This window comes from Cervus canadensis, chromosome 10 (assembly GCF_019320065.1).
Source record: "Cervus canadensis isolate Bull #8, Minnesota chromosome 10, ASM1932006v1, whole genome shotgun sequence".
Lineage (NCBI taxonomy): Eukaryota > Metazoa > Chordata > Mammalia > Artiodactyla > Cervidae > Cervus > Cervus canadensis.
In genome coordinates, this window is record NC_057395.1 from 31,751,923 (window position 1) to 31,775,969 (window position 24,047).

Consider the following 24,047-nt stretch of genomic DNA (forward strand, 5'->3'; position numbering starts at 1 on the left):
CAACCATGGCTGTGTTTTTCTTCCTTCTCCCACTTCCTCCCTCCCCTCCCCTCCCCTGCCCTTCCTATTGGCTTTTACCAGCTCTTCTCTCTCACCATCACCAACTCCCAGATCCCCACCAGGGAACCAGATAGCCTGCGACATGAAGACTGCATCTAGAATAAAGTCCACAGGCAGCCACATGAGGGACAAATCCAGCCGTGGAGCTGAGACTGTGAATCCAAATTCACTACTTTGCTTCTTCAACACACACTCGCAGATCAGTTTTCGTCTGAATTCTCTAGAGTGAAACCTCGTGCAAGGGAAAGATTCAGAGATCCTTTCAAGGAGAAAGACTTTAGTTACCTATACAGCTGGTAAGGTTTGTTGTGGGTATAAAGCACCACCAGGTCTTTACTTGGAAGCTGCACTGAACCACAATGCTGATTACACACAGTAATTGGCAGGCTCAGAAAGATAACGCCTTACATATAGCTTATAAGATCTGATGGGATCTCTTAGCAATCACCGGGGTGCCGCTTTCTTGCTTGGTTACCAAGCAGGAATGAAACCAGCCTTTATTTGCAAAATATAAAGAAGAGTGAGTTCAAAAAATTTTAAACAAATGGCGATTCAAAGGGAAAAGAACTCTAAAATGTGAAAAAAGAGCTCCAAACATAATGTCTAATTAGAATATGACTGATAGGGTTCTGATTTTCCTTGCTTTTCCTGACTGGCCCACTTATTCTGCCTGGATGCCTCTATTTTACCTGCTGCACAAGCTCATCTCAGGATTTGGTAACAAGCAAAAAAGACTGTTAGGAGGAGCACTATTGGTTTTGAAAAGGAAACTGTAAGTGAACAACTTGCCCTTGGAACAGATGACACATTGAAGCTGGCATCCTGCACCTCAGCCCGTATACAGAGAAAGACTCTTGCAATGGGACTTGTGACCATGTCACACCTTGGGACACCGGGCAGATGAAAGTCCAGCACGATCAAGGATCAACTGACAGCATGGACAATTCGCCCTTCCTAAGATAACACCTAGTGTGAATTCCAGCTCTGTGGATACTCGAGGAGGGTCCAGCTTGGGACAGGCAGTCCCTGGTGGCTGCTTCACACTTCCTTTGTCACATAAAAATAAATGCTTCATCACTTAAGCACTTGTAGTTGAGGATTCTACCAACATGCACAGCTAATGTATTCTTTTTTTTTTTAAGTCTGTATTGAATTTGTTACAATATTGTTTTATGTTTTGGTTTCTTGGCCATGAGGCATGTGAAATCTTAGCTTCAAGACCACGGATTGAACCCACACCCCCTGCATTGGAAGGTGCAATCTTAACCACTGGACTGCCAGGGAATTCCCCTAACATATTCTAACTGATGCATTTTTTTTTTTTTTTTTGTGAAAGAGTCTGCAGTGAGTTTGTGACTAGGTCTGTAAGCTGGGATGCGAAGAAATGTCACAGCCATGCAGAAAATCCATCTCAAAAAAGTTCTATCAATTTAAAGGTGAATATTCACTGTAAAACAGAATGTTTCTATTTCTATGACTTAACTGTTCACTGTGAACTATTTGGAAACGTTCATGGCAAGATGTGAGAACATACACAAGTGCATGACACATGCATGAACTTAGATGGTAGGAACCTCTTTCTGTCCTGCCCTTCAACTGTTGGTTTTGGCCGGTGACTGTCTCCTCACTTAGGCTGTGGTGACTTTTGCTGAATAATAGATATCATGGGCATTAGCTTGTTTGAGGGCAGCCTTCTTAAGAGAGATATACTGCTCAGGTCCAGAGTGAGTGCTTATTACTATTACTACTTATAATCATAACCACTCCCCCCCTCAACCCCGCTTCCAAGTATGTTGCATTTCTCTAGAAACCAGCATAGACTTACTTCCCAGGATTTCCATCTGCATTATCTTAAGCCATAACCTCTACTGTATTTTTCTACCAGCTGCACAATCAGAAGTATCAAAGTCTGGGTCTATTTTATCACATGCTTTAACAAAACCTTAGTGGGATGAGATCACCCAGAAAAACCAGAAAAGCCCACCAGCCTTTAAGTCACATTCATCGGTACAGCAGAAATAGTGACACTGCCTATTTTTATGACACTGTGGAGCAGCCTTCTTTTTTCCAAATTAAAGTCTATGCCTTTGAATAGTATGTTCCCTTTCTTGGAATTATTTTTCCATGAACTCTGTGAGGAGGATACATTCCTTGTCAATTACACTGCAAAGTATTTATTTACCTGGTGGTCAATTATCTAACCATGCTAGTTGAAAGCAATGGAACTGAAGAGTGAAAGTCATATACAGATGGTTGGATTCCTATAGCTTCAGGCAAGTACATTTTGGGACCAGTTTAAAGAAGAATAAAATTAACGGCAACTCGCTATAACCAACGACCTTCTGTTCAAAGCATAAAATCACAGGTATAATGAATGATTAGAAATTAAAACAAGAAGTGCATCTGTATTCAGCTAGAACATATTCCCTGGGTATTTTCAGGGCAAATTTTGAGGAATAGATTCTTAAAAATAAATTTGATCCAAGCAACTGATTTTTTTTTTCTCCTTTAAACTTTAGCTGAGTGATCACAAGGCTTACTGAAACAAATTTTAGGAGACAGCAGTAATGGGAAACCGTAAAGCTTCTGGCAGGGAGGGCTAGACAAAGTGCATGCCTTAAATAGGTAGCCAGAAATATTAGCATGCATAATAGCATTAATAAAATTTAATGAGAGAATTTTCAATTTACAATAGGTATATATAAATTCCCAGAAAGTACTATCAGAGTGGAGGCTAATTAAGCCCATATGGAGAGAAATTTTGTTCATTACCCACTAAATCTAACATTCATCTTGCAATTATATGTCAGATGGGGCTGGGTGAGGTACACAGTCCAGGATTTAGGAGGCATGGCCACTCATCTTCAGCATTAGGAGACTCGTTCAAAACGAAGGTGGCAGAAGACAGTGAGGTGACAAGCATCTGGACAGATGTAGTAAGATGCTCTCAACCAGAGCTTTGTTCAAGAGCTTGGTATAAGGAAGATCTTGTTCAAACGCATATTCTGATTCAGTGGATCTGGAGCAAATCATGAGGTTTGGAGTTTGAATAAACTCCCTGTCCAAGGATCACTCTTTGAGTAGCAAAGCTCCACATTATTTGTACTTTTGTGGGTATGGTGATTCTTTCAGAAAACCCTAGAACCATTTCCTACAGTGTTGCCGGGGTTCATGAACTGGGTGGCCAGTACTTGAAGCAACTTCAGAAATATTTCTAATATATTTCATGAGTAATCTAGTCACTTGTCAGACGACCGGTTGGAAGTTGACACACATCTGAGTTCACTCCATAGGCTGCAGCGCATGAAGGCTCAGGGCCTCTGAGTGAACTGGCTACTGTAGGTGTGGCCAAATTGGTTCCAATCTGGGGACCTTTGTGTTGACTATTTTTTTTCTGCCCAGAATGTTCTTGCCCCCCAAGACAGTCCCATGTTAGGTTCCTATGTGTCTCTGGCATCTCCGCTCAAATAGCACTCCTCCAAAGCCTCTGTCCAGCCAATCATTCTCCCTGACATCACCCTGCTTAAATTCAATTGTCCTACAGCACTTAGTTAACGCCAATAAAGTAAACCGGTTCATTGTCTGTCTCCTCCATTCAGAACCAAAACTTCATAATTACAGGTGCCTTTCTTGACTTGTTCTGTCATTCAGTTCAGTTCAGTTCAGTTGCTCAGTCATGTCGGACTCTTTGTGACCCCATGGACTGCAGCACGCCAGGCCTCCCTGTCCATCACTAACTCCCGGAGTTTACTCAAACTCATGTCCATTGAGTTGGTGATGCCATCGAACCATCTCATCCTCTGTTGTCCCCTTCTCCTCCCATCTTCAATCGTTCCCAGCATCAGGGTCTTTTCAAATGAGTCAGTTCTTCACATCAGGTGACCAAAGTATTGGAGTTTCAGCTTCAGCATCAGTCCTTCCAATGAATATTCAGGACTGATTTCCTTCAGGATGGACTGGTTGGATCTCCTTGCAGTTCAAGGGACTCTCAAGAGTCTTATCCAACACCACAGTTCAAAAGCATCAATTCTTCGGCACTCAGCTTTCTTTATAGTCCAACTCTCACATCTATACATGGCTACTGGAAAAACCATAGCCTTGACTAGATAGACCTTTGTTGGCAAAGTAATGTCTTTGCTTTTTAACATGCTGTCTAGGTTGGTCATAACTTTCCTTCCAAGGAGTAAGCATCTTTTAATTTCATGGTTGCATTTTTTTCCGCAAAAAGCCTAGAACAGAGTAAAATCTGGCACAAAGAAGATGTTCACTATCTATTTGCTATAATGAGTGAATTGTTCAATTTTTTAAAAGAGAAGCCAAGAACAGAATTCCCAAGGAAATCTTTCAATATTTAAATGTTGGCAGCAAATTAAAACAAAACAAACAAATAAATGCCCCCAAATCAACTGTATGGGCCAAACAAAACATCTGGGAATGGATTGTTGTTCTGCATCCCCAGATCCAGTCCATTATTCTGTTAAGCCACATTAAGTCTTGGCATAGAAGCAGGAATGCACCAAAATCTGATATTCTAGAACAGAAAGAGGATTTAAAGTCTGAAGGAAATTGTGTTTTGAATCTCCCCTTCTCCATCCCTAGGATAACATACATGTGTACCAGGTACTTCCCTGTGCTGAATCTCAGCTTCTTTCTGATTAAGAAAGAATGTAGGGTTGCTATGAAAACAGTGATGAAAAATGTTGGTTTATGATCCTACCTGTTTTACTAATGAATAAGCTCAGCTGAGAATGAGTAGACCAAAAAAATATATACTTTCCCCAAATGGTCCTATATTTCTTCCCCTCCAATTTAGGTGTATTTCAAACCGCTTATTTGAAATGGCAAGTTGTAATGCGCGGATCAAACCCATGTCTCTTGCACTGACAGGTGGATTCTTAACCACTGGAGCACCAGGGAAGTCCTGGGTATTCAATTTAAAGATACTAAGGCTTCACTGTACTTGTACATCTTGTCTGTCTCCCTTATATCATGCTTTACACAAAATGCACAAACTGAATATGGGCTGAATTAGAACAATGATGATTATAATAATGATTAATGCTTACAGAACACCTTACTCAGTACTATGCACCACTGTAAGTGCTCTCCAGTCTCAACAATTTTATGAGATGGGGATGATAACTATTATTCCCATTTTATAGATGAGAAAACTGAGGCCCTGAGAGGTTAACGAACCTGCTCAAGATCCACAGGAGCCAGTGTTTACATCCAAGCTGTCTCAACTGCTGGGCTACAGCCTGCCTGTATTCTATACACTCCTGCCAAATGGCTGTACAACCAGCGCAATTCCTGATCTATCAAAAAGAATTTTACCTCTTAATTTCTCATTTCAGTGGAGACCAATGAAAACAGAAGCTATTTTTTAAAAAATACTTGGCTTTAAAATAAATGATGGCAGCTTTGCCTTCCTAATTATTTTTCGCCCAGGCCGATCTCAGAACGAGTATATTATTAATAGATGCAGTGCTTCAAATCCAGGCCAAAGGACAGCAAAGCAAGAAGGTTCTGAGGATCCCAGGTAGTGGGGAGAATATACACCTGCCACAGATAATCCACAAAGTAACTATTCTATAAGTGGTAATTAAGAGTTGACTACAAAAGACATTTTCTTTTAGGAGGAACATACTGATCTATACACTCTGAGGCCACAAAGTGGGCAGCCATCATTTGTAAAACTTGCCAAAAATTGTTCCCGTTCAACACCAGCATGAAAAGTTCTCCTATAAAAACTGGACCCTTTAGGAAAATTAAGTCTCTAAGGATAGGATTTTGAAACAAAAGTGGACCTGAGCTATATATGGCTACAATATAGCTAAAGTGATGGTATTATTTTCTAAACTTTCCCATTTTTTTTGTTGTTGTTGTTGGGGGGAGGGGGTGGCTACAAACACAAAAGGCTTAACAATTTTTAGGAATGGACTGATAGTACAAGAGTGTTTTTTGAGTTGCTAGGCAACATCAGGAAACAAATGTCCATGTTCTGAGATCACTCAGCATTTGGTCTCCCCGTGGGCAGTGTATGTGTTCCACGGCCAGACTCCGTTCCACTCGGGCAACAGGGGTGGAACATCCCCACTGTGATGCTGATGGTCTGGAGCAGCCAAAAGACACCAATCTGTGTCTCCAAAGCAGGTCACAGTTCGCTGGCTACCTGGCAGCTGAGATCTCCGGCCTAAGTTTTTGCTGGACTGGCATCATTAATCCAGATTAAGTCTTACACTTTTAATCGTTCTTTTCTGTTAGTTCACTTCAATAAGCTTTCTCTGCAGGTAAATTATCTTTTTCTTCCCCCACTATATATCTAAGGGAAGCCTGATTCACTGGTATGGGCAATTTTTTAAAAACTGAAGTACACATGTGCACATTACATTTGAGAACACAGGGACTCTTTTCCTGAGAATTATTTCTTTGTTTCTAAGAGATCACCTTCATTGTGAGAAGACCCATTTCAGATGATTTTTCTTAAGGATATACTGACATTGCACTTCAGCGTAAGTTTGCTTCTTTCTTTGTTTAATTCCCTTAACTATTGAGTCTGGTCTTTTTGGAAAACAAATTGTGAAGATGATACGCATGGTTCTAAAGTTAACATCACAGATGTAAATACATACTTAACTTTCAGAAACATCAATTCCTTTCTTTTGTTCTAACTTCTGCTCACACAATGCCCTATGGCTCATTCTTGCCATTCAGTCACTACACCTGTCTGGCAATTTGTCACCTGCTATGTAAGATGCATGGCTCATGGTATATACAGAAAAAGACACACCAGTAATACTATTTTCATTTTCTTAAAGTGACAAATGGAATATAGTGTTTTAAGAACTCCCGTCCCTTTCTCCCCTTGAAAAACAATGAAATGTAACAAAATCCTAGATCTGTACTTTAAATCAAGCTCCGTTGTCAGGGATAGGCTGGCCATGACTTACCTAAAAGGGCTAGTTCGATAAGCAACAGCATCAACAGTAAAGCTCACCATCTATGCAGAGACGAACCCACTACTGGCCAATTATGAGCAAGTATCGCTGAATGCCTGATACGTATGCGCCATACGTGACGAGAAGCTGGTTCAGTAACCAGCATTTCTATAGCAACGCACACTGCTCTGCAGGCTGTGTTCTGGGAAGGCAGTTAAAACTGGATTCTGCAATGTAGCTTCACTTGGAATCTGCTTTGATTTTTGTCACCTCATTAGAATGAGAGTATTCAAACCAAGTAACCCAAGTTATTATGAAACAGCAGCAACTTATCATAGAGAGAATCTTAAATCATGATTTCTCAGCCACACAAGGTCAGTTGGTCACTTTCAATTCAAACCACTGACCTGGTTTGCTTATTCATAAGTGACCGTTCCCCAGGGCATCGAATCAGATTGCAGTCTGACCACCTGGGACATGGGGCAGCCATCTGCTGTCCCAGTTTCGGGCTAAAGAGAGGAAATGCTGTAAAAATGAGCAGGCACACCATCTTTTACTGTCCTGAAAGCCTTGGCTAAGATGCATTCACCATGACCGACAAAACTGCATTTGCCCTACTGGGGAAGAAAAGCAGCTTCTTTCAAAGGTAAAACTGGCCCCTGAACATTCCTGATGAGGTACTTTATCCCATCCCCTCAGACACACTTGCATACTCAGGCCCCAGGTCCTGGCACTATACTGCTTTGTAAAAGAGACAGCATCATCAGAAGATCATGAGTTTAAGAAATCTGCTAATTCGTCAAAGGAAAAGATGTACACTCACTGAATAGAGGCCCTACCTTGTACCGTAAATCAAATGACATTTTAACATGGCAGCTGCAGCAAAATCGGCACTGCCAGGAAATGCGGCAAAAGTTTTGACTCTAATGTGTGCAAGTCAGGCTTTTTTAAAAAAATCTTTTTTCCTGAGAGTCCACACCACTATCAGCCAATTCATATTGTTGTAACATTTTTAAACAAAATCCAACTTTACTTCTGTTCTAGGAGACTATTAGTCTATTAGGTCACCCTTGGATGAACATGTGGGTTAAAATATGGAGATGATAATTTTCTTAACGGGAAATTCTTTGCCAGTTCCAAAACAAAACAAACCAAAAAAACCAGAAAAAAAAAAAACCAAAACAAAAAACCCAGCTGTCACTCAAGAAAAAGAAAACTGTGAAAAACAGTAGCACCAAATCTAATCCACTCTCATGGTATTGGGAAGGGTGTATCTCTAATATATGCTGGAGAGCATGTGGAGAAAAGGGGACCTTCCCACACCGTTGGTGGAAATGTAAGTTGGTGCAGCCACTATAGAGAACAGTATGGAGGTTCCTTAAAAAACTAAAAATAGAGCTGCCACATGATCCAGCATTCCTACTCCTAGACATATATCCAGAGAAAACCATAATTTGAAAAAATATATGGATCCCAATGTTCACTGCAGCATTATTCACAATAGCCAAGACTTGGAAGCAACCTAGATGCCCAACAACAGATGAATGGATAAAGAAGATGTAGTTCAAATATACAAAAGAATATTATTTGGCCATAAAAAAGAATGAAATAATTCCATTTGAAGCAATATGGAAGGACCTAGAGATTATCATACTAAGGCCAAGTAAGTGAGACAAAGACAAATTATATTATATCACTTATATGTGGAATCTAAAAAAAGGAAAAAGAAAGTAGGTACCTCTACGTTTCTCTCATGAGTAAACTTTCAGTTATCCAGCAGTCAGAAATGGAAGTAACTGAATTAGCATTAAAATGTATATTGCCCTATAACCAAGGTGTTATCACTACGCATCAGCTGCCATTCAGGGTAAAGTGCTGGAAGGCTGCCTGGATAACAGGAAGTACAGACTGACTGAATCAGGCACCCTGTTTGGCCCTGCAGATGGAGAATACACTTGCATTTTAATAATAAGTGGTAAGAGCTCCCCCGTGGAATGCATCTTAGATCAGGGGTCACAAACTTTTTCTGTAACAGTCCAGATAGCAAATACTTTTCACTTTGTGGGAACAACTCGTTGGTGCAGGAAAAGCTCTCACAAACCACACATGAACAAATAGGCATGGCTGTGTTCTAATGTCTTACTCCACTTGGGCTTCTGTAACAAAATTAACTGGATGGCTTATAAACAACAGAAATGCACTTCTTCATTCTGGAGGATGCCAAGTCCAAGATCAAGGTGCTGGCTGATTCAGTGTCTGGTGAGAGCTGGTTTCATTGGTTTATAGATGGTGCCTTCTCATTGTGTCCTCACATGCTGTGTCCTCACATGTGGAAGACTCAAGGGAGCCCTCTGAGGCCCCTTTCATAAGGTGACTAATCCCATTCATGGGGGCTGCACCCTCATGACCTCATGACCTCCAAAGGCCCTACCTGGCTAATACCATCATCACTTTGGGCATTAGGAGTCTAACATATGAATTTGGGGAGAACACAAACATTCAGTCCATAGCACTCAATAGAATTTTATTCAGGGATGCTTAGATTTCCTATAATTTTCATGTGTCATTAGATAGTCCTCTTTTGATTCTTTCTTCAAACATTTAAAAGTGTAAAAACCATTCAAAGCTTTCAGGCCATAGTTTGTTGACCCTTACTTAAGTGAGAAATTCTTAATGGATTCACAAGTTACTGTTTCTGGCTGTTAAGCACTTTGAAATTAAAGTACTTTGATTTACCTAAAAAGTAGATCAATTAAAGTGTTAAAATGGTTTGAAATTATAATTGTATTTGAATTAATCATAAATAGTAGATAATTAGTAAATAGTGCTACATGCTTAAGATGTGTTCCTATTTTTTCCCCTGATCTTATAACACTCTTGGAACTTTTTATTTAACTGCAATAATTTAATTTCTACTTAGATAACGATATTATGAATTGTATATAATAGTAGAAACATGAAATATGTAGGCTTCTATTGAGCTTAGTACGGAGAAGGCAATGGCACCCCCCCCCCTCCCAACTCTAGTACTCTTGCCTGGAAAATCCCATGGACAAAGGAACCTGGTAGGCTGCAGTCCATGGGGTCGCTAAGAGTCGGACAAGACTGAGCGACTTCACTTTCACTTTTCACTTTCATGCGCTGGAGAAGGAAATGGCAACCCACTCCAGTGTTCTTGCCTGGAGAATCCCAGGGACAGGGGAGCCTGGTGGGCTGCCGTCTATGGGGTCGCACAGAGTCGGACACGACTGAAGTGACTTAGCAGCAGCATTGAGCTTAGTAAGTTAAAGAACATATGATTTCTTTGAAACATCCATCCAGTCTTAAAGACAAAGTTTTCAGAAAACTTGTTCTAGTTCATTTGATCATTTTTGAATGACTTTCCAAATGTTGCCTTTTCAAACAATCTGTTGGAGCCTGGAATTCGACAGTTTCAGTTTTCACTGTATATGCTAAGTTAAAAAGACCATTTCGGTGGAACTAGATCAACCATACAATGAAGATTCTCAATGACAAAAGGCTCAATGCCATCAAGATTATTTCCAGAGAGGAAGTAGAGAATTGGATAACTTACTTTTTAGAGGCTTCATGACAATGCACATTTCTTTGTTTTCACTGATTTCTACAGTGTATTAATTTCCTTTTGCTCCTGTAATAAACAACCACAAACTTAGGGGCTTAAAATGACACAAGTGGGTATTCTCTTATTTCTAGAGATCAGAAGCCTGAAATCGGTTTCACTGGGCTTAAGTCAGAGGATCAGTAGGGCTGGTTCTTTCTGGAGACTGAAGGAAGAATCCACTTCAGTGCCTTGTTCCCAGCTTCTCATGGCTGTCTCTGTTCCTTGGCTTGTGGTCCCTTCCTCCATTTTCCAAAGTGCATCCCTCCAATTTCTGCTTCCATCATTATGTCGCCATCTCTGATTCTGATTCCTCCTGCATCTTGTGTATAAGGACTGTTGTGATTACAGTGGATCCATGAGGATAATCCAGGAGAATTTCCCCATCTCAAGATTCTTAACTGAATCACATCAGCAAAGTCCCTGTACCATATAAAGTCATATTCACAGGATCCAGGAGTTAGGATGTGGAGCTTTTTGGGGGAGGGGGCAATTTTTCAGTCTACCACAGACATCAAAGAAAAAAAATTTTAAATAAGCTTTTGATCTTTGTGATCTGTATACAAAGTAACTAATGAGAGCAAGGATGCTGCTTCTGCAGACCTGTGTCATATTTGTTATGATGAATCTGTGTATGATTCCCTAGCGAAAGCATCCCTGTATTAGGAATACAGCCTTTTATACCCCAGCCTTATTTATCTATATTCAAATACATCCATTCAAAAATGAAGAGGCAGGAAGGAGCAGAAGAAGCATAGCAGCAGGGATAGAAGCTCTAGGATGGAGAAAATGCAATACAACTGTTTTCTCTCCAGACAACCACTCAAAGCATCATTCTTTAAACATATAGATATAGATCTAAACATATATAGATATAGATAGATAGATATGTAAAGGTAAATTCTATGTATAGAATCATCTTTATTACCAATGTTATAATATCTTAAACTACTCTGAATCTTAAAATATCCAAATGTTCCTCATCTGATTCATTCATTCAGCAAACATTTTAGCTGGGTGCCTCCCAAGTGCCAGGGACTGTTCTGGATTATGAGGATTCAGAGATAAGGAAGACTCAATGAGGACACGGATAATGACTGAGACACTGTAATGCCATGTTCTTAAAGACTTCTAGTGCCACTGCTAAATGGACAATATGCTTAGGAGGGACCAAATTACTGGTCGGAGGATGGAGAATGTAATCTGAGAGGAGAGACTCTGCTCATGCAATCATGCAATGTGACAAGTGATGAGGGAGATGCAGGTACATCCAGGCAAGAGCAAACAATTTGGTGTGGGAACAATGCAGGTCGTGCAGGAGACAGTGGCTGGAAGTGAGCTGGAGAGCTGGGCAGGGGCAGCTCTGAAGACATCTGTGTGCTGTGCTAATGAGCGTGGACAACCTCATGATGAGTAGCTCTGAGGTGTTCTCACGTGGCAAAGGGTCTGTGGTTCTGACAGACAACCTAAGTGGCAACCCAGAAGCCCTGGTAGAGTGGCAGACAGGCAGACAGCTGCAGGAACTGGCCAGAAAGAAGGCAGAGTCTGTACCCAGGCAGAGGTTAATGGAGGAGATAAGAGGGTAGGTTGAAGAAACTCTGATCTGACATCAGCATGACCTTGCAAAGGACCAGACATGGCTGCCAGTGGTGCAGGGCGGTGAAGCAAAAGAATAAATGACGGGGGGAACGTCCCTCTGGGCTCTCAATGCAGGGGGGCCTGGTTTGATCTCCTGGTCAGGGAGCTAGATCCCACATGCTGCAAAGAAGATTCTGCATGCTGCAACTAAGACCTGGAACAGCCAAATAAATAAAAACTAAATAAATAAATATTTTAAGAAAAGAATTAATGGGGGGTAACTCTGAGGTTTCTACTGGTAGATGGTACCCTTAACAAAGAGAGGAGACACAGAAATGAACAGGCGTAAAGGCAGAAGCGTGACTGTTTGTTACAGGCACATGAATCTGAGTTTCCTGTAGGATATCTAAAGACAGATGTCTCATAGCCAGTCAGGAACACAGATCAGAGAGCAGACTTGGGTGCATGGGTGGCTGGGCGAGTATGAGAAGTCGGTGGATGCAGCCCCAGTGGCTGCGTATAAAGTGAATTAGGAGCTGGGCCCAGGGCAGAGCCCATATGGCAGGAAAGGAAGGCCCTCAGAGACACTGAGTCAGAGAGCTGGGGGAGGTGGGCCTTCCTGTCTAGAGAAAAGAAACCCTCTAATGCTTCAGAGACATGAACGGGATGAAAAGATCACTTGATTCCACAATCAGGCAGCTGCTGCTGAGTATCACGACTGTGGTTTCAGGAGAATGGGAGACAGAAGTAGGATTGAAGCGAGTGAGAAGTTGAGAGCAGCATGTGGACAACAATCCTTCAGGGAATCTGGGCTAACTAGGACTTCCCTGGTGGTCCAGTGGTTGAGAACCTGCCTTGCAATGCAGAGGATGCAGGTTCGGTCTCTGGTCAGGGAACTAGGATCCCAAATGCCGTGGAGAAACTACTGAGCCCGTGCCCCTAACTACTGAGCCCATGCGCTGCAACCAGAGTCTGTGTGCCACAGTGAGAAATCCCACATGACACAAGAATACTTCATGCTGTAACTAAGACCCAACACAGTCAAATATGTAAATAAATAAAAACTGAGCTAACAAGAACCTGGAAAAAAGTGGTCTAGATGTCATGGTTTGAGAAACCCTTCTGCAGAGTGGTAAAGAAACCCTCATCTTTGTTTACTGAATAAACTCTTAAGGTGTACTATGTACCAGGCACTGAACTACGCTTCTTACAAACATTAACTCATTATTCCCTGGGGAGGTTAACTTGATGTGTCAACTTAAGTAGGTCACAGCACTCAGATATTTGATCAAACACGCCTGGAGGTTACTGTGAAGGTATTTTTAAGATGAAATTAACATTTAAGTCAGTAGATTTAAATCAATTGATTGAGTAGATTATGCTTCCTGTAGGTGGGCCTCGTCTAATTAGTTGAAGGCCTTAAGGAAAAGGTGGACCTCCCCCCAAGCAAGAGGAAATTCTGCCCGCATATGGCCTTTTGGACTCAAACTGCAACATTAGTGTTTCTCTGGGTCTCCAGTCTGCCAGCCCATCCTTCAGATTTTGAACTTGCCAGCCTCTTCAAGTGTATCAGCCAGTTTCATAAAAGAAATTTCTCTCCCTCACACAGACACACAGGCACACAGAGACACACACACACACACACCAGCACACACATAACACCCCCACCCACCCACCCACATCTGATTGGTTCTGTTTCTCTAGAGTACTCTGACAAATAAACATGCTCTCCATAACATTAGGTACTATTATTATTCCCATCTCACAGTTGAGAAAACTTTGGCACAGGAAGGTTATGTAACTTGGCCAGGATCACACAGCCAATAGCTAGCAGAATTGAAATTCTAATCCATTGTGCCTCAGAGTCCTTGCTCTTAACCACACACCCTACTTTGGAGCACTGCCGTGACGTGCTCCAGGGGACCAACCCAGGAGCCAACCTGGGGACCAACCTGGGTGGACAGTGGTGAGAAGGAGAACATACAGGGGACTAAGAGCCTCAACCCAAATGCATACTGTACAAGTGAGGAAACAGGACAGGTGATTGGCCTGAGGTGGGCCTCAGAGTTTCCCAAATGGCAGACCCAGGGCTTCAGGAGGCAAAACGCAAGCTTTCCCCTCTCCTACTTTCTCTCCCTGCTTCATCATCCACATCCTTTCTTCCCTTCAGAATTCCTATCTTCCTCAGGGGTTCCCTCAAATCGCTTTCCCATGGGAGCCCAGGACTCCTTACATCCTGACCAGGAACACGTGACCCAGCACCATGTGTCCACGTTTCAGGATGACCCTTCTAACAAGGTCAAGTTTGGTGCATCTGGTAAAGCCATGGAATTCAACACAAATAATTACGCAGTCTGTTAGTAATTGTTTGGAAAATGAAACAAAACCAACATAAAACAAACCACAACCCCTGCAAACTCCAGAAAGCCCAACAAGCATTTAATTCCAAATATAAATTCCTAGAACTAGAATTTGACTACTCAAAGAATTAGGTGTCTTTGAAAATACATTTGATACCAAAAATCTCCCAAGAATTTGTATGCATGGCCTACCAATTTAAAACTCTGAATTACGTTATCTGAAAACTTGTCTTTTCAGGTTTTACTTTCATGGGATTGAGAAGCCAATGGGGTATAAGGTCCAATGTGCCGTCAAAATCCTCAACACAAGCATGTACTCCTTCCTGTAATCTTACTACAAATGTCAAGTGTAAAACTTTCTGGAGGAAAAGTCGTAAATACATATTAAAAGCTTTAGAATTTTTTACTTTTTGAAGTCAGCAATTATTCTTTTAAAATTTTATCCTAAGGAAATAATCATGGCCATATACAAAGATTTAACTTCAAAGACATTTATCCCAGCACCGGTAAGAATAGTAATGTTTTTTCCTAATCGTAGGAGATTGACCAACTGAATTATGACATAAATATACAAGGGGATACTATGCAATATTAATATTGACATTGCAGAATAACCGTTGCTATGGAATAATAATGCCAGGGAAAGATGTTCATGATAACAAATGCTTTTTAAAGGCAAGTTATAGAACAGTACATAGCATATAATCCCCTTCATGTTAAATGTGCGTTTTTGGAAGGCGACCTCTAAGAGGGCCGATGATGCCTACACCTGCTGTTCATACACCTGCGTGGTGTTCCCTGTATTGGAATAGCACTGGGCTCTGTGACCACCAGCATATGGGAAGAAGGAAGAAGAGGCCACTTTGACCTTTGGTGACAAAAGACCTAAGTCACCTAATGGTGACTTTCACTTTGCTCTTTGCCCCTTTGTTTGCTGTTGTTATTGTTTAGTTGTTAAGTTGTGTCTGACTCTTTTGTGACCCCATGGGCTGCAGCCCATCAGGCTCCTCTGTCCATGGGATTTCCCAGGCAAGAATACTGGAGGGGGTTGCCATGCCCTTCTCCAGATCTTCCTTACCCAGGGATCGAACTCATGTCTCCTGCACTGGCAGGTGGATTCTTCACCACTGAGCCACCTGAAATCTTGCACGTTTTGTTTGTCAATTTCTCTTGGGTCGCTTGCTCCACAGCGCAGTGGGACCAACCTGTCAGGCTGTGAGAGGCCCTGTGGAGATGCCCACGTGGCAAGGCATTGAAGCCTCTGGCCACCAGCCAGTGAGGATCTGATGCCTGAAAGCACATTGGCAGCCCCTGCTGGATCTTGAGATGAGCTGGCTGACAGCCTGACTGCAACCTTGCTCAAGACCTGACTCAGAACCACCCGGCTCGGTTGTGCCTGGGTTCCTGACTCGGGGGTCCTGACTCCCCGAAACGGTGATGTTCACTGTTGTTTAAAGCTGCTGAGTTTTAGGGCCGTCTGTTATGCCGCAAAAGATAACCAATATACACACGCATAGTGCAATGGCTGGAAGGAAATGCAGGCTCCTCTCCAAGATACTGTGGGTTCAGATCCAGGCCTACTGCACTATATTAAGCATCACAATAAAGACAGTCACAAGAATTTTTGGTTTCCCAGTGTATTAAAAGTTCTGTTACACTGTACTTTAGTCAATTAAGTATGCAATAGCATTATGCCCCCCAAAGCTAATGTACCTATTTAAATTAAAAAATACTTTATTGTGAAAAATGCCTACCATCATCTGACAACACACAGTTGCAACAAATGTTCAACTTGTAAAAAATGCAGTATCTGCAAAGTGCAATAAAACGAAGTCTGCTTGTAATCCAAAATATGATTAGTGGGTTTCTCTAGGTGATTTTTAGTTCCTTTTTTTGTATAATATTGGCAATGTTTTCTTCCTTTTTCAGAACACAGAAAAAAGAAAACCATAAGACCAAGAGAGATTATGGGATCTTCTAAAGAATAAAAGGATAAAAGATTAGGAGAGGCAAGTCAAGTCTAATAACCTTTAAAGATTCTTCTCAAGCAAATTAGCTTAAGTGTGAAAAAAAAAAAACAAAAAAGGTGGCCTTACCCACCAGAAACCATGCAAAGTGCTGTGAGCAGCAGCATTCAATAACTTCAAGGAAAAGAGACTGGCACAGGCTTCTTAAAAGGGAAATCGAACAGTAATGAAGTTGTCCACTAGCCGATCACTGGCACGGGAGTTTGCTTACCCAGTTTCTGGTCAAACCGCCACGCCGTAACGTAGGCATTGTGCCTCAGACTGCTCTGTGTGGCCAGGGGCACGGTGACATAAATGGGGCCATCCACCAGCACCGGGGTTCCATCACTGCTGAGCAAGTGGACGCTGACGGCTGTGACAGGGGTTAGGTCGTACCTGGTGCTGTTTCCTGGAAGCAAGAGGCAGTCTCCATCACATGCACGCACAGGACCCAGGTGGGGCTGCAGAAACTGTTTACAGAAAAATGTAACGGCTAACATCTACAAGGAGTGGGCCTCCTACAAACCAGGGACTGCATTCAGTATCTTATATGCACAATCCTCACCATGACGTCCTAAAGTAGGTAAAATCCCCATTTTACACATAAACAAACTGAAGCTCAGAGACGGAAGTCATGGAAACAGGCGCATAGATAACGTTAGTGTGTGGTAGGGCTGGGATCCAAGTTCAGGTCTGTCCATTCTAACCACTTTCCTGTGCTTCGATAAGGAGTTTCAAAAGGGAAGGGGGACTGTCTGTATTGGGAGGGAAGGTATGTGTGTGAAACCCTGAAATCAACTTCTCTACAAAGCGAGCCCTATACACATGTTAATTACTTGGCAGATCACCACAGTGGAACCAAATGTTTTAAATCAGAGACTGCTTTTTTTTTTTTTTTTTTTTTTTATTAGTGGAGCGCAATTACTCACAACATTCATAGTGGTTTTGCATACATTGATATGAATCAGCCATGGAGTTATATGTATTCCCCATCCCGATTCCCCCCTCCCACCTCCTCTCCACCCGATTCCTCTGGGTCTCCCAGTGCACCAGGCCCGAGCACTTGTCTCATGCATCCCACCTGGGCTGGTGATCTGTTTCACCATAGATAGTATACATGCTGTTCTTTTGAAACATCCCACCCTCACCTTCTCCCACAGAGTTCAAAAGTCTGTTCTGTATTTCTGTGTCTCTTTTTCTGTTTTGCATATAGGGTTATCGTTACATTTTCTAAATTCCATATATATGTGTTAGTATCACACTTCTCTACAAAGCGAGCCCTATACACATGTTAATTACTTGGCAGATCACCACAGTGGAACCAAATGTTTTAAATCAGAGACTGCTTTTAAAAAATAAAAAAAAAAAAAAGAATGCATTTCTTCAAGGAGTACTTCAGAATATTAACTTCTACTAAAAGGACACTATTGAAAACTTGCACTTGAAATATTTATGAGTTATTTTGGTTGCCATTGTTATTTTGATCTGTTTAAAAGGAATTTAATATACCAATTATTCTACATTAGAGGCCTTTTCTCCAAGCCAATGGTTTAATGACTATCTACTTTACAGATAAATTGGGGAATGCTTATGAAAGTGGTATTATATTTATACACTTAAGGGATCCATTTGAGAAGAATTTTTCTCCAGTGAAATATAATGTATCATACAAAGTGTATTCAGTCATAATTTAAAATCTTCCCTTGAATACAATGAAAACACACTGACAGAAAAATTTAAGCTACATTAGAACATAATTTATGGGATTTCTTATTAAGCTCCTTATATACCTATCTACTTATCAATTAACCACCTGAGTTAATGCAAACCTCCAGTTAGGACTACATGTAAACATTTAAATCTAGTGAATTTGAGAGTTTCAACAACCAGTGGTAGCTAACCTCTTTGCAGAGCAATTTCTATACAGCTAATGTTAGCACTACCTTTTCTGATTCACATCCATCTCTGTTTACCAATGAAGAAAAAGGGATGGAAATGAGGATTTCGTCAAACGGTCCACATCGGAGCATAGATTCAAGTTCTGAAATCTTTTAACCTGACCACTTCATTGTAGGGTGAAGAGAACCAAAACCCAGAATTCGCCATCTTTTTTGTCACAATATCCTGTGGACAGAGGACCTAAACGTATCCATTGCCCAAAGGCGACACAGAAGCAGAGCCAGATCTCTCTAGGCTTTGCTGAACTCTCCAGATGAGACAGGACTTAAAGAGAGATTACGTGACCTGACTTTATATAAGCAACTTACAGATAACGTTTTCAGTTAGGTAATGCTGCTTCTTTAAAAAAAAAAAAAATTAAAAAGTTTTTCTTTGGATGTGGACCATTTTAAAAGTCTTTATTGAATTTGTTACAATATTGCTTCTGTTTTTTTTTTAAATTGCCTTTTTTTTTTGTTTGGCTTTTTGGCCATGAGGCATGTGGGATCTTAGCTCCCCGATCAGGGATCGAACCCACATCCCCTGCACTGGAAGATGAAGTCTTAACCACTGGACCACCAGGCAAGTCCCCAAGGCTGCTTCTTTCATTAAAACGCCAGGCAGGAAGTCTACTCCCGGAAGCAGCAGGTAGAGTAGAAAAGTACTCCCCTCTCACCTTCCATCCTTTCCTTCCACTTAACACTGCCTCTTGATTCTTTGAAATGGCATCCCCATTGTCCCCACTCATCCCCTTTTGAGTCTTCATTTCCTATAATCTTGCATATCCCTGGCCCAGGAAGCCTGAGTCCCAGTACCAGATCCGCCACCAACTAATTATGTGGCCTTCCGCAAGTTACTTCACTCTTCTGGGGTCTGTTGCTCTGAGCTGCAAGACTAAGGAGGTTCGACTAGATGCTTTCTTATGAATCTGGAGAAAGAAACGAACTGTACTACAAACATTCCGAAGTAAGAACAGCACTGAAGAAACAGGCATATTTGTGTACTACTACGTGCATGTGACTTAATGTTCTTTAGAAAGTTCTCTGTTCAAAGACATGACAGGCAATTATATCTGCTTTCTTGAGGGCTCTCTCCTCTCTCAGTGCTTCCACTCCATACCTTCCAAAGGACTCTCGACCCTTCCATTTTCTTTATTCTGGAACCACTCATGCTTTGAAGGGCTACACTGTTCACCTTCCAGCCCTTCCTATGAGACTGCAACTCCTCACAAAACACTGAGTTCTGTATCCAAGGACTCTCTCCTTCTTGATGTTCTATCTTGATGTTACCTGACCCCCATCACATTCCAATAAAGACAAGCAGAAGCAGGACCCCAGGGCCAAGCTACGAGGCCGCCGACTCATCACTTAGAACAAAAGGGGTTTTGCCCAGATAGCATCCTAAGTTCTGTATGGCTTTGCACGTTAGTCATATTACTGACTCCTCTCTGTCTTCCTGGAGTTGCCAGCAGAAGTAATTTCTTAAAAACCCTTGAGACCATCACAGAGCAGGTCTGGGCTTTCTTAGCAACCACAGGGGAAGCATGAGGCTGTGAGGATGCACGGTGAAGAGAGAGTGAGGAAGCAACTGAAAGCTCCAGGTGGCTGAGTTCCTACAGCTCTGGAAACTCCTTCAAAGTGGAGGCGGGGATAAACCACCCCCCTTAGGACACACCAGGGAAGCCAGTCACTCTCCAGTCACATTTACGGTCTCTGTTTACTTCCCTGAATTCTACTGATAACCTGCCATCTCACAGGGATTAGTGTGGCCCAGGCTCTCACACTAAGTTGAAACCTCTTTGATGCATTTTATAAAACAGAAGGCAAAGGTGGGGCAGAAGAGAAGCCCCAGTTGATGGGTTGCTGGGGTGCTAAGTGGACACCACGCTGGTGACTGCCTTTCCTGGGAGGAGGCCTGATTCTTCCTAGGTCAACGGCCAGGTATTTCTGTGGAAAACAAGCTGAATATAACCTTCCAAAGACTTTCTCTCTTCCCTCTGAAATAACAGAGTGATTTTAAAAGAAAACAACTCCTCTAAAATCAATTGCCCTATGTCTTCTCTCTGTCTTACCGTCATCTCGCATTTTATAATTTATTCAAGACATCTTGGAATTGGGGAACAGAAAAATGAATGAGGTCGTCCCGCCAACTTGGGGGTTTTATGATGGAGACTGGATTGGAGGTTTCATGATGGCCTCAGATTATCATGTTCCCTGAAATACTACTTCCCTCCCAGGCCTATCCATTTAAATGAAAAGTCAACTTTCTTCCCCAACAATATTCACTTAAGATGAACACCATGCAACTCTTCGGGGTGTTGGTGATTGACTATTTATTGCATCATTATCACACAAACATTCAAGGAAGAAGAAACATTTCTCAAAACAGTACCACAGAGGGAAGAAAATCGGGTAACAAATCATCAGGTGACCTTGAACTGTAACCAGACATTTATCCACATTCTACAAAATGGATCATATGTTGCAGGGATAAAAAGCTTTCGCAGGACGATCAGTTTCTGTAAAGCACTAGACAATTAGGTGAAATTCAATCAAAGCGTCCCTGGGAAATGCAGCAACGTACTCACCTCATGGGATTCAACCCAGAACGGCCTTTGTTTTTCAAGTTTATGTTGTGACTCATGTAAAGTATTGGGGAAAGAAAAAGGGGGAGACGAGAAAATGACTCAGGAATTGAGACTTCACCACCCTCTGTTCACCAGAAGGAGGAACAGGGACCACGTTAGCACGGAGTTCTCCTGGCCGCAAATGGAGGTAACAGGCGGTCTTTTACTGATAAGGAATTATTACCTATTTTCTGACTGATGGCTTTTAGTTTCTGTGATCTTTGAGCACTGTGGGTCTCGCCAGCACAGGGTAAGAATGACTGAGTGGACTTACAGATCTGCCAGGAGATGATTCAAAATCAACTATAAAGCCTGAACACTTCGCCAAGTGGAAGGCAGAAAGAGCAAGCTCAGAGAAAGGGAGGCTATGAGAAAGACTCAGCCCCTGAAGCCCAGAGTCTCCCCGCCCCGAAGTGCTCCCAGGGCCGGTGGGCGGGGGCGCTGTTGTGCTCCCCTGGGAATCAGATTCAATGCCACCCACCCTTCCCCTTCCAGTTGTGACATGTGGCGAGTGGGCGTGGACATCTCTGCACAGCTGGGCAGGCTGCTCCACCAAAAAATGTTGCAGGGGCAAGTGGAGTGAGGTTGAAAACAGGACAGAAAACCTCAAACTCTGATCTGACACTTGAAAAATTCAATGAAAAGAACTTCTGGGATTAACTACATTTAGGCAGCCAAAGGAGAGCTCAGAGAGGGTGCTTAAGGCAACTGGTCCCAGCAGAAAGGTCCAGCGATTAAAACTCATGAAAGTTCAACCCTGAAGTGGTGCAGGCTGAATTCCTTAAATGATGGTTTCAGTGCACCAGAACTTGTAGACAGATTCCCCCCTTTTGCACCTCTGGTTCTCCCACTTAGAAAGATACAAACACCTATAAAAGATGCAAACACAGATTCCCCAGGCAGAAGAAAGAGATGAGATTATTACCTGTTCCGTTTCCATCTAATCCTCGCAAATAAGGAAAGCCGTCCACCTCGGAGGGGGTGCCGGCGGCCGTGAGAAAGGCAGTCAGGTCACTGTAGCTGGTGTTTTCCGGCAGCCGCAGGGCTCTTCTCTGGAAGTGCACTCGAGGCTGCGGCCGGGCACCTGCAGATATGAACCTCTGAGTTACCTCCTGGAGAAGCGGTTTCTGTTTTTAGAAAATGCAAACCCCGGAGAGGCTCCTCTAAGGTTTCAGCCTGGCTCCCCTGCCCCCACTCCTCCCCACATCCCTTCCCATGGCCCATTCACGCGGGGCACAGAGATGTGACAACATGCTATTATGGGGACAGAAATAATAGCCCATTGTCACGTCTGCTTTGACACAGGATGTTATTTAGGTTTTTCACAAAAAGCTCTATTTGTGAGCGGTCTTTTCACTGCCCAGTCTTGGCCTATGGGTAGGGGTATCGTTTTGGGAAAGAACGTCTACATAAGTGAAATGAGTAGATGGCAATTAACATCTTGAAACACACAAGGCAAGAGAAATCTTTTGAGATTGTTACAAACACATCCTTAGCCTTCCTGGTAAAGTCTGGTCTAAGTGCACAGACCACGCTAGAGCAGAGCAGGCAGCAGATGTACAGCTGGACAAGAAATGCAAATAAGAACCCACAGTGAAATGCCTCTTGGCCTTCCGTCTACTCTGGTGGGTGCATCCAACTCCTGACTATTATGTTACAGATTTTATGATGAGCCTCTTGAACGGATGTGAGAACTGCTCCTTCCAGGAAACCCTGTGCAGAAGGACGGCTTGAGCCGACAGCCCCCTTAGACAGTTACCTTGTGACACCATCCGCAGTTTGACTTTGCTCCAGATCTTGTTTTGACTGTAAAACCTGAACTACATCTAATGATGTAGTGAGGGTCACGAGACATAAACGTACTAAATCAGTTTGCACACAAGCAGCAAAAACATCATGAAGACAAAAATTCACAGAGATGGGAGTTGGGAGCATTTACTGATGGAAGTACACATCCTTCTGGGTTAAATAAAGTGGTTCCTCAAACACAGTGGTCTGCCCTGATGTTCTGGCCATTGTATAACCTGCTCCAGGATTGAGGGAGACCACATTTCTCTGTGGTCAGCTGGACCCTCCCTCTCCTTCCAATTCGTGGTTGTTCTGACCAGCAGCTCTGCCCAGGACTCATGGTCTTTCACGTCTACACCAACGTTCCTTTTCACTCTGGATCAGAAGCTTTTAGGGGAGGAATAAGCCTGTCAGGAAGTGTTCTAGGGGAATTCTCTAGTGGTCTGATGGTTAGGACTTGGCATTTTCACTGCCGAAGACCCAGGTTCAGTCCCTGGTTGGGAAATTCAGATCCTGCAAGCTGCACAGCATGGCCAAAAACCAACCAAACAAAATCCAGAATTGCTCTCAATAACGGAGTTCTGGAGCTCCAAGGATCAACTAATCCAAGTCTCTTCTGATAGGTGAGGCCACAAAAATCCAAATGGACTCACCACCAACACAGACTTATGGGGTGGGCTGCCTTGACCATGGATGACTAAGGAGGTCACGATGGTACCCTTACCTCCTGGAAACTACTGACTATTTCTCAAATGACTGGTCCTCCATAAACACTGGCCCAGCTCTGGAGCCTGTGGGAGCCAGATGCCCAAGCTCACAACAGTCCTATTTAATCTGGCTGCCTCCACTTAAGCTAGGTGGACACTTACATCAGTCCTGTTCCAGACCATCGGTGTCCTTTCTTTACCCCTAAAACACAGCCATGGTGATGCCCTGGCATCCCTGCTGCTGTACATGTTAACTTTCAGCTCGCCTTAGCCCTCTGTCCTCTTCCTCTGATCTCATACCACAGTGACGTCTTCCTGCTGTCCCCTCCGTGGTCTGCACAGAGCTTGGGCGCCTCATGCTCTGGGGGTGCTCCACTCATGCCGGGAGCAGTGGCCTCACTGGATCCCTCTCCCTTCCACCTCCCAC

General features: G+C 42.7%; 1 protein-coding gene across 1 annotated transcript in view; it reads right to left on the reverse strand.

Moving 5' to 3' along the window:
* The window catches only part of FAM171A1 (family with sequence similarity 171 member A1), a 126,596-nt gene that overhangs the window by 12,193 nt on the left and 90,356 nt on the right, over window positions 1–24,047 (reverse strand). Inside the window, exons 4-5 of the mRNA XM_043478728.1 lie at window positions 22,051–22,209; window positions 16,794–16,970 (exon numbers count right to left, since the gene is read on the reverse strand). Coding sequence (XP_043334663.1) covers window positions 16,794–16,970; window positions 22,051–22,209 — 336 coding nt within the window. The remainder of the gene's footprint in view (window positions 1–16,793; window positions 16,971–22,050; window positions 22,210–24,047) is intronic.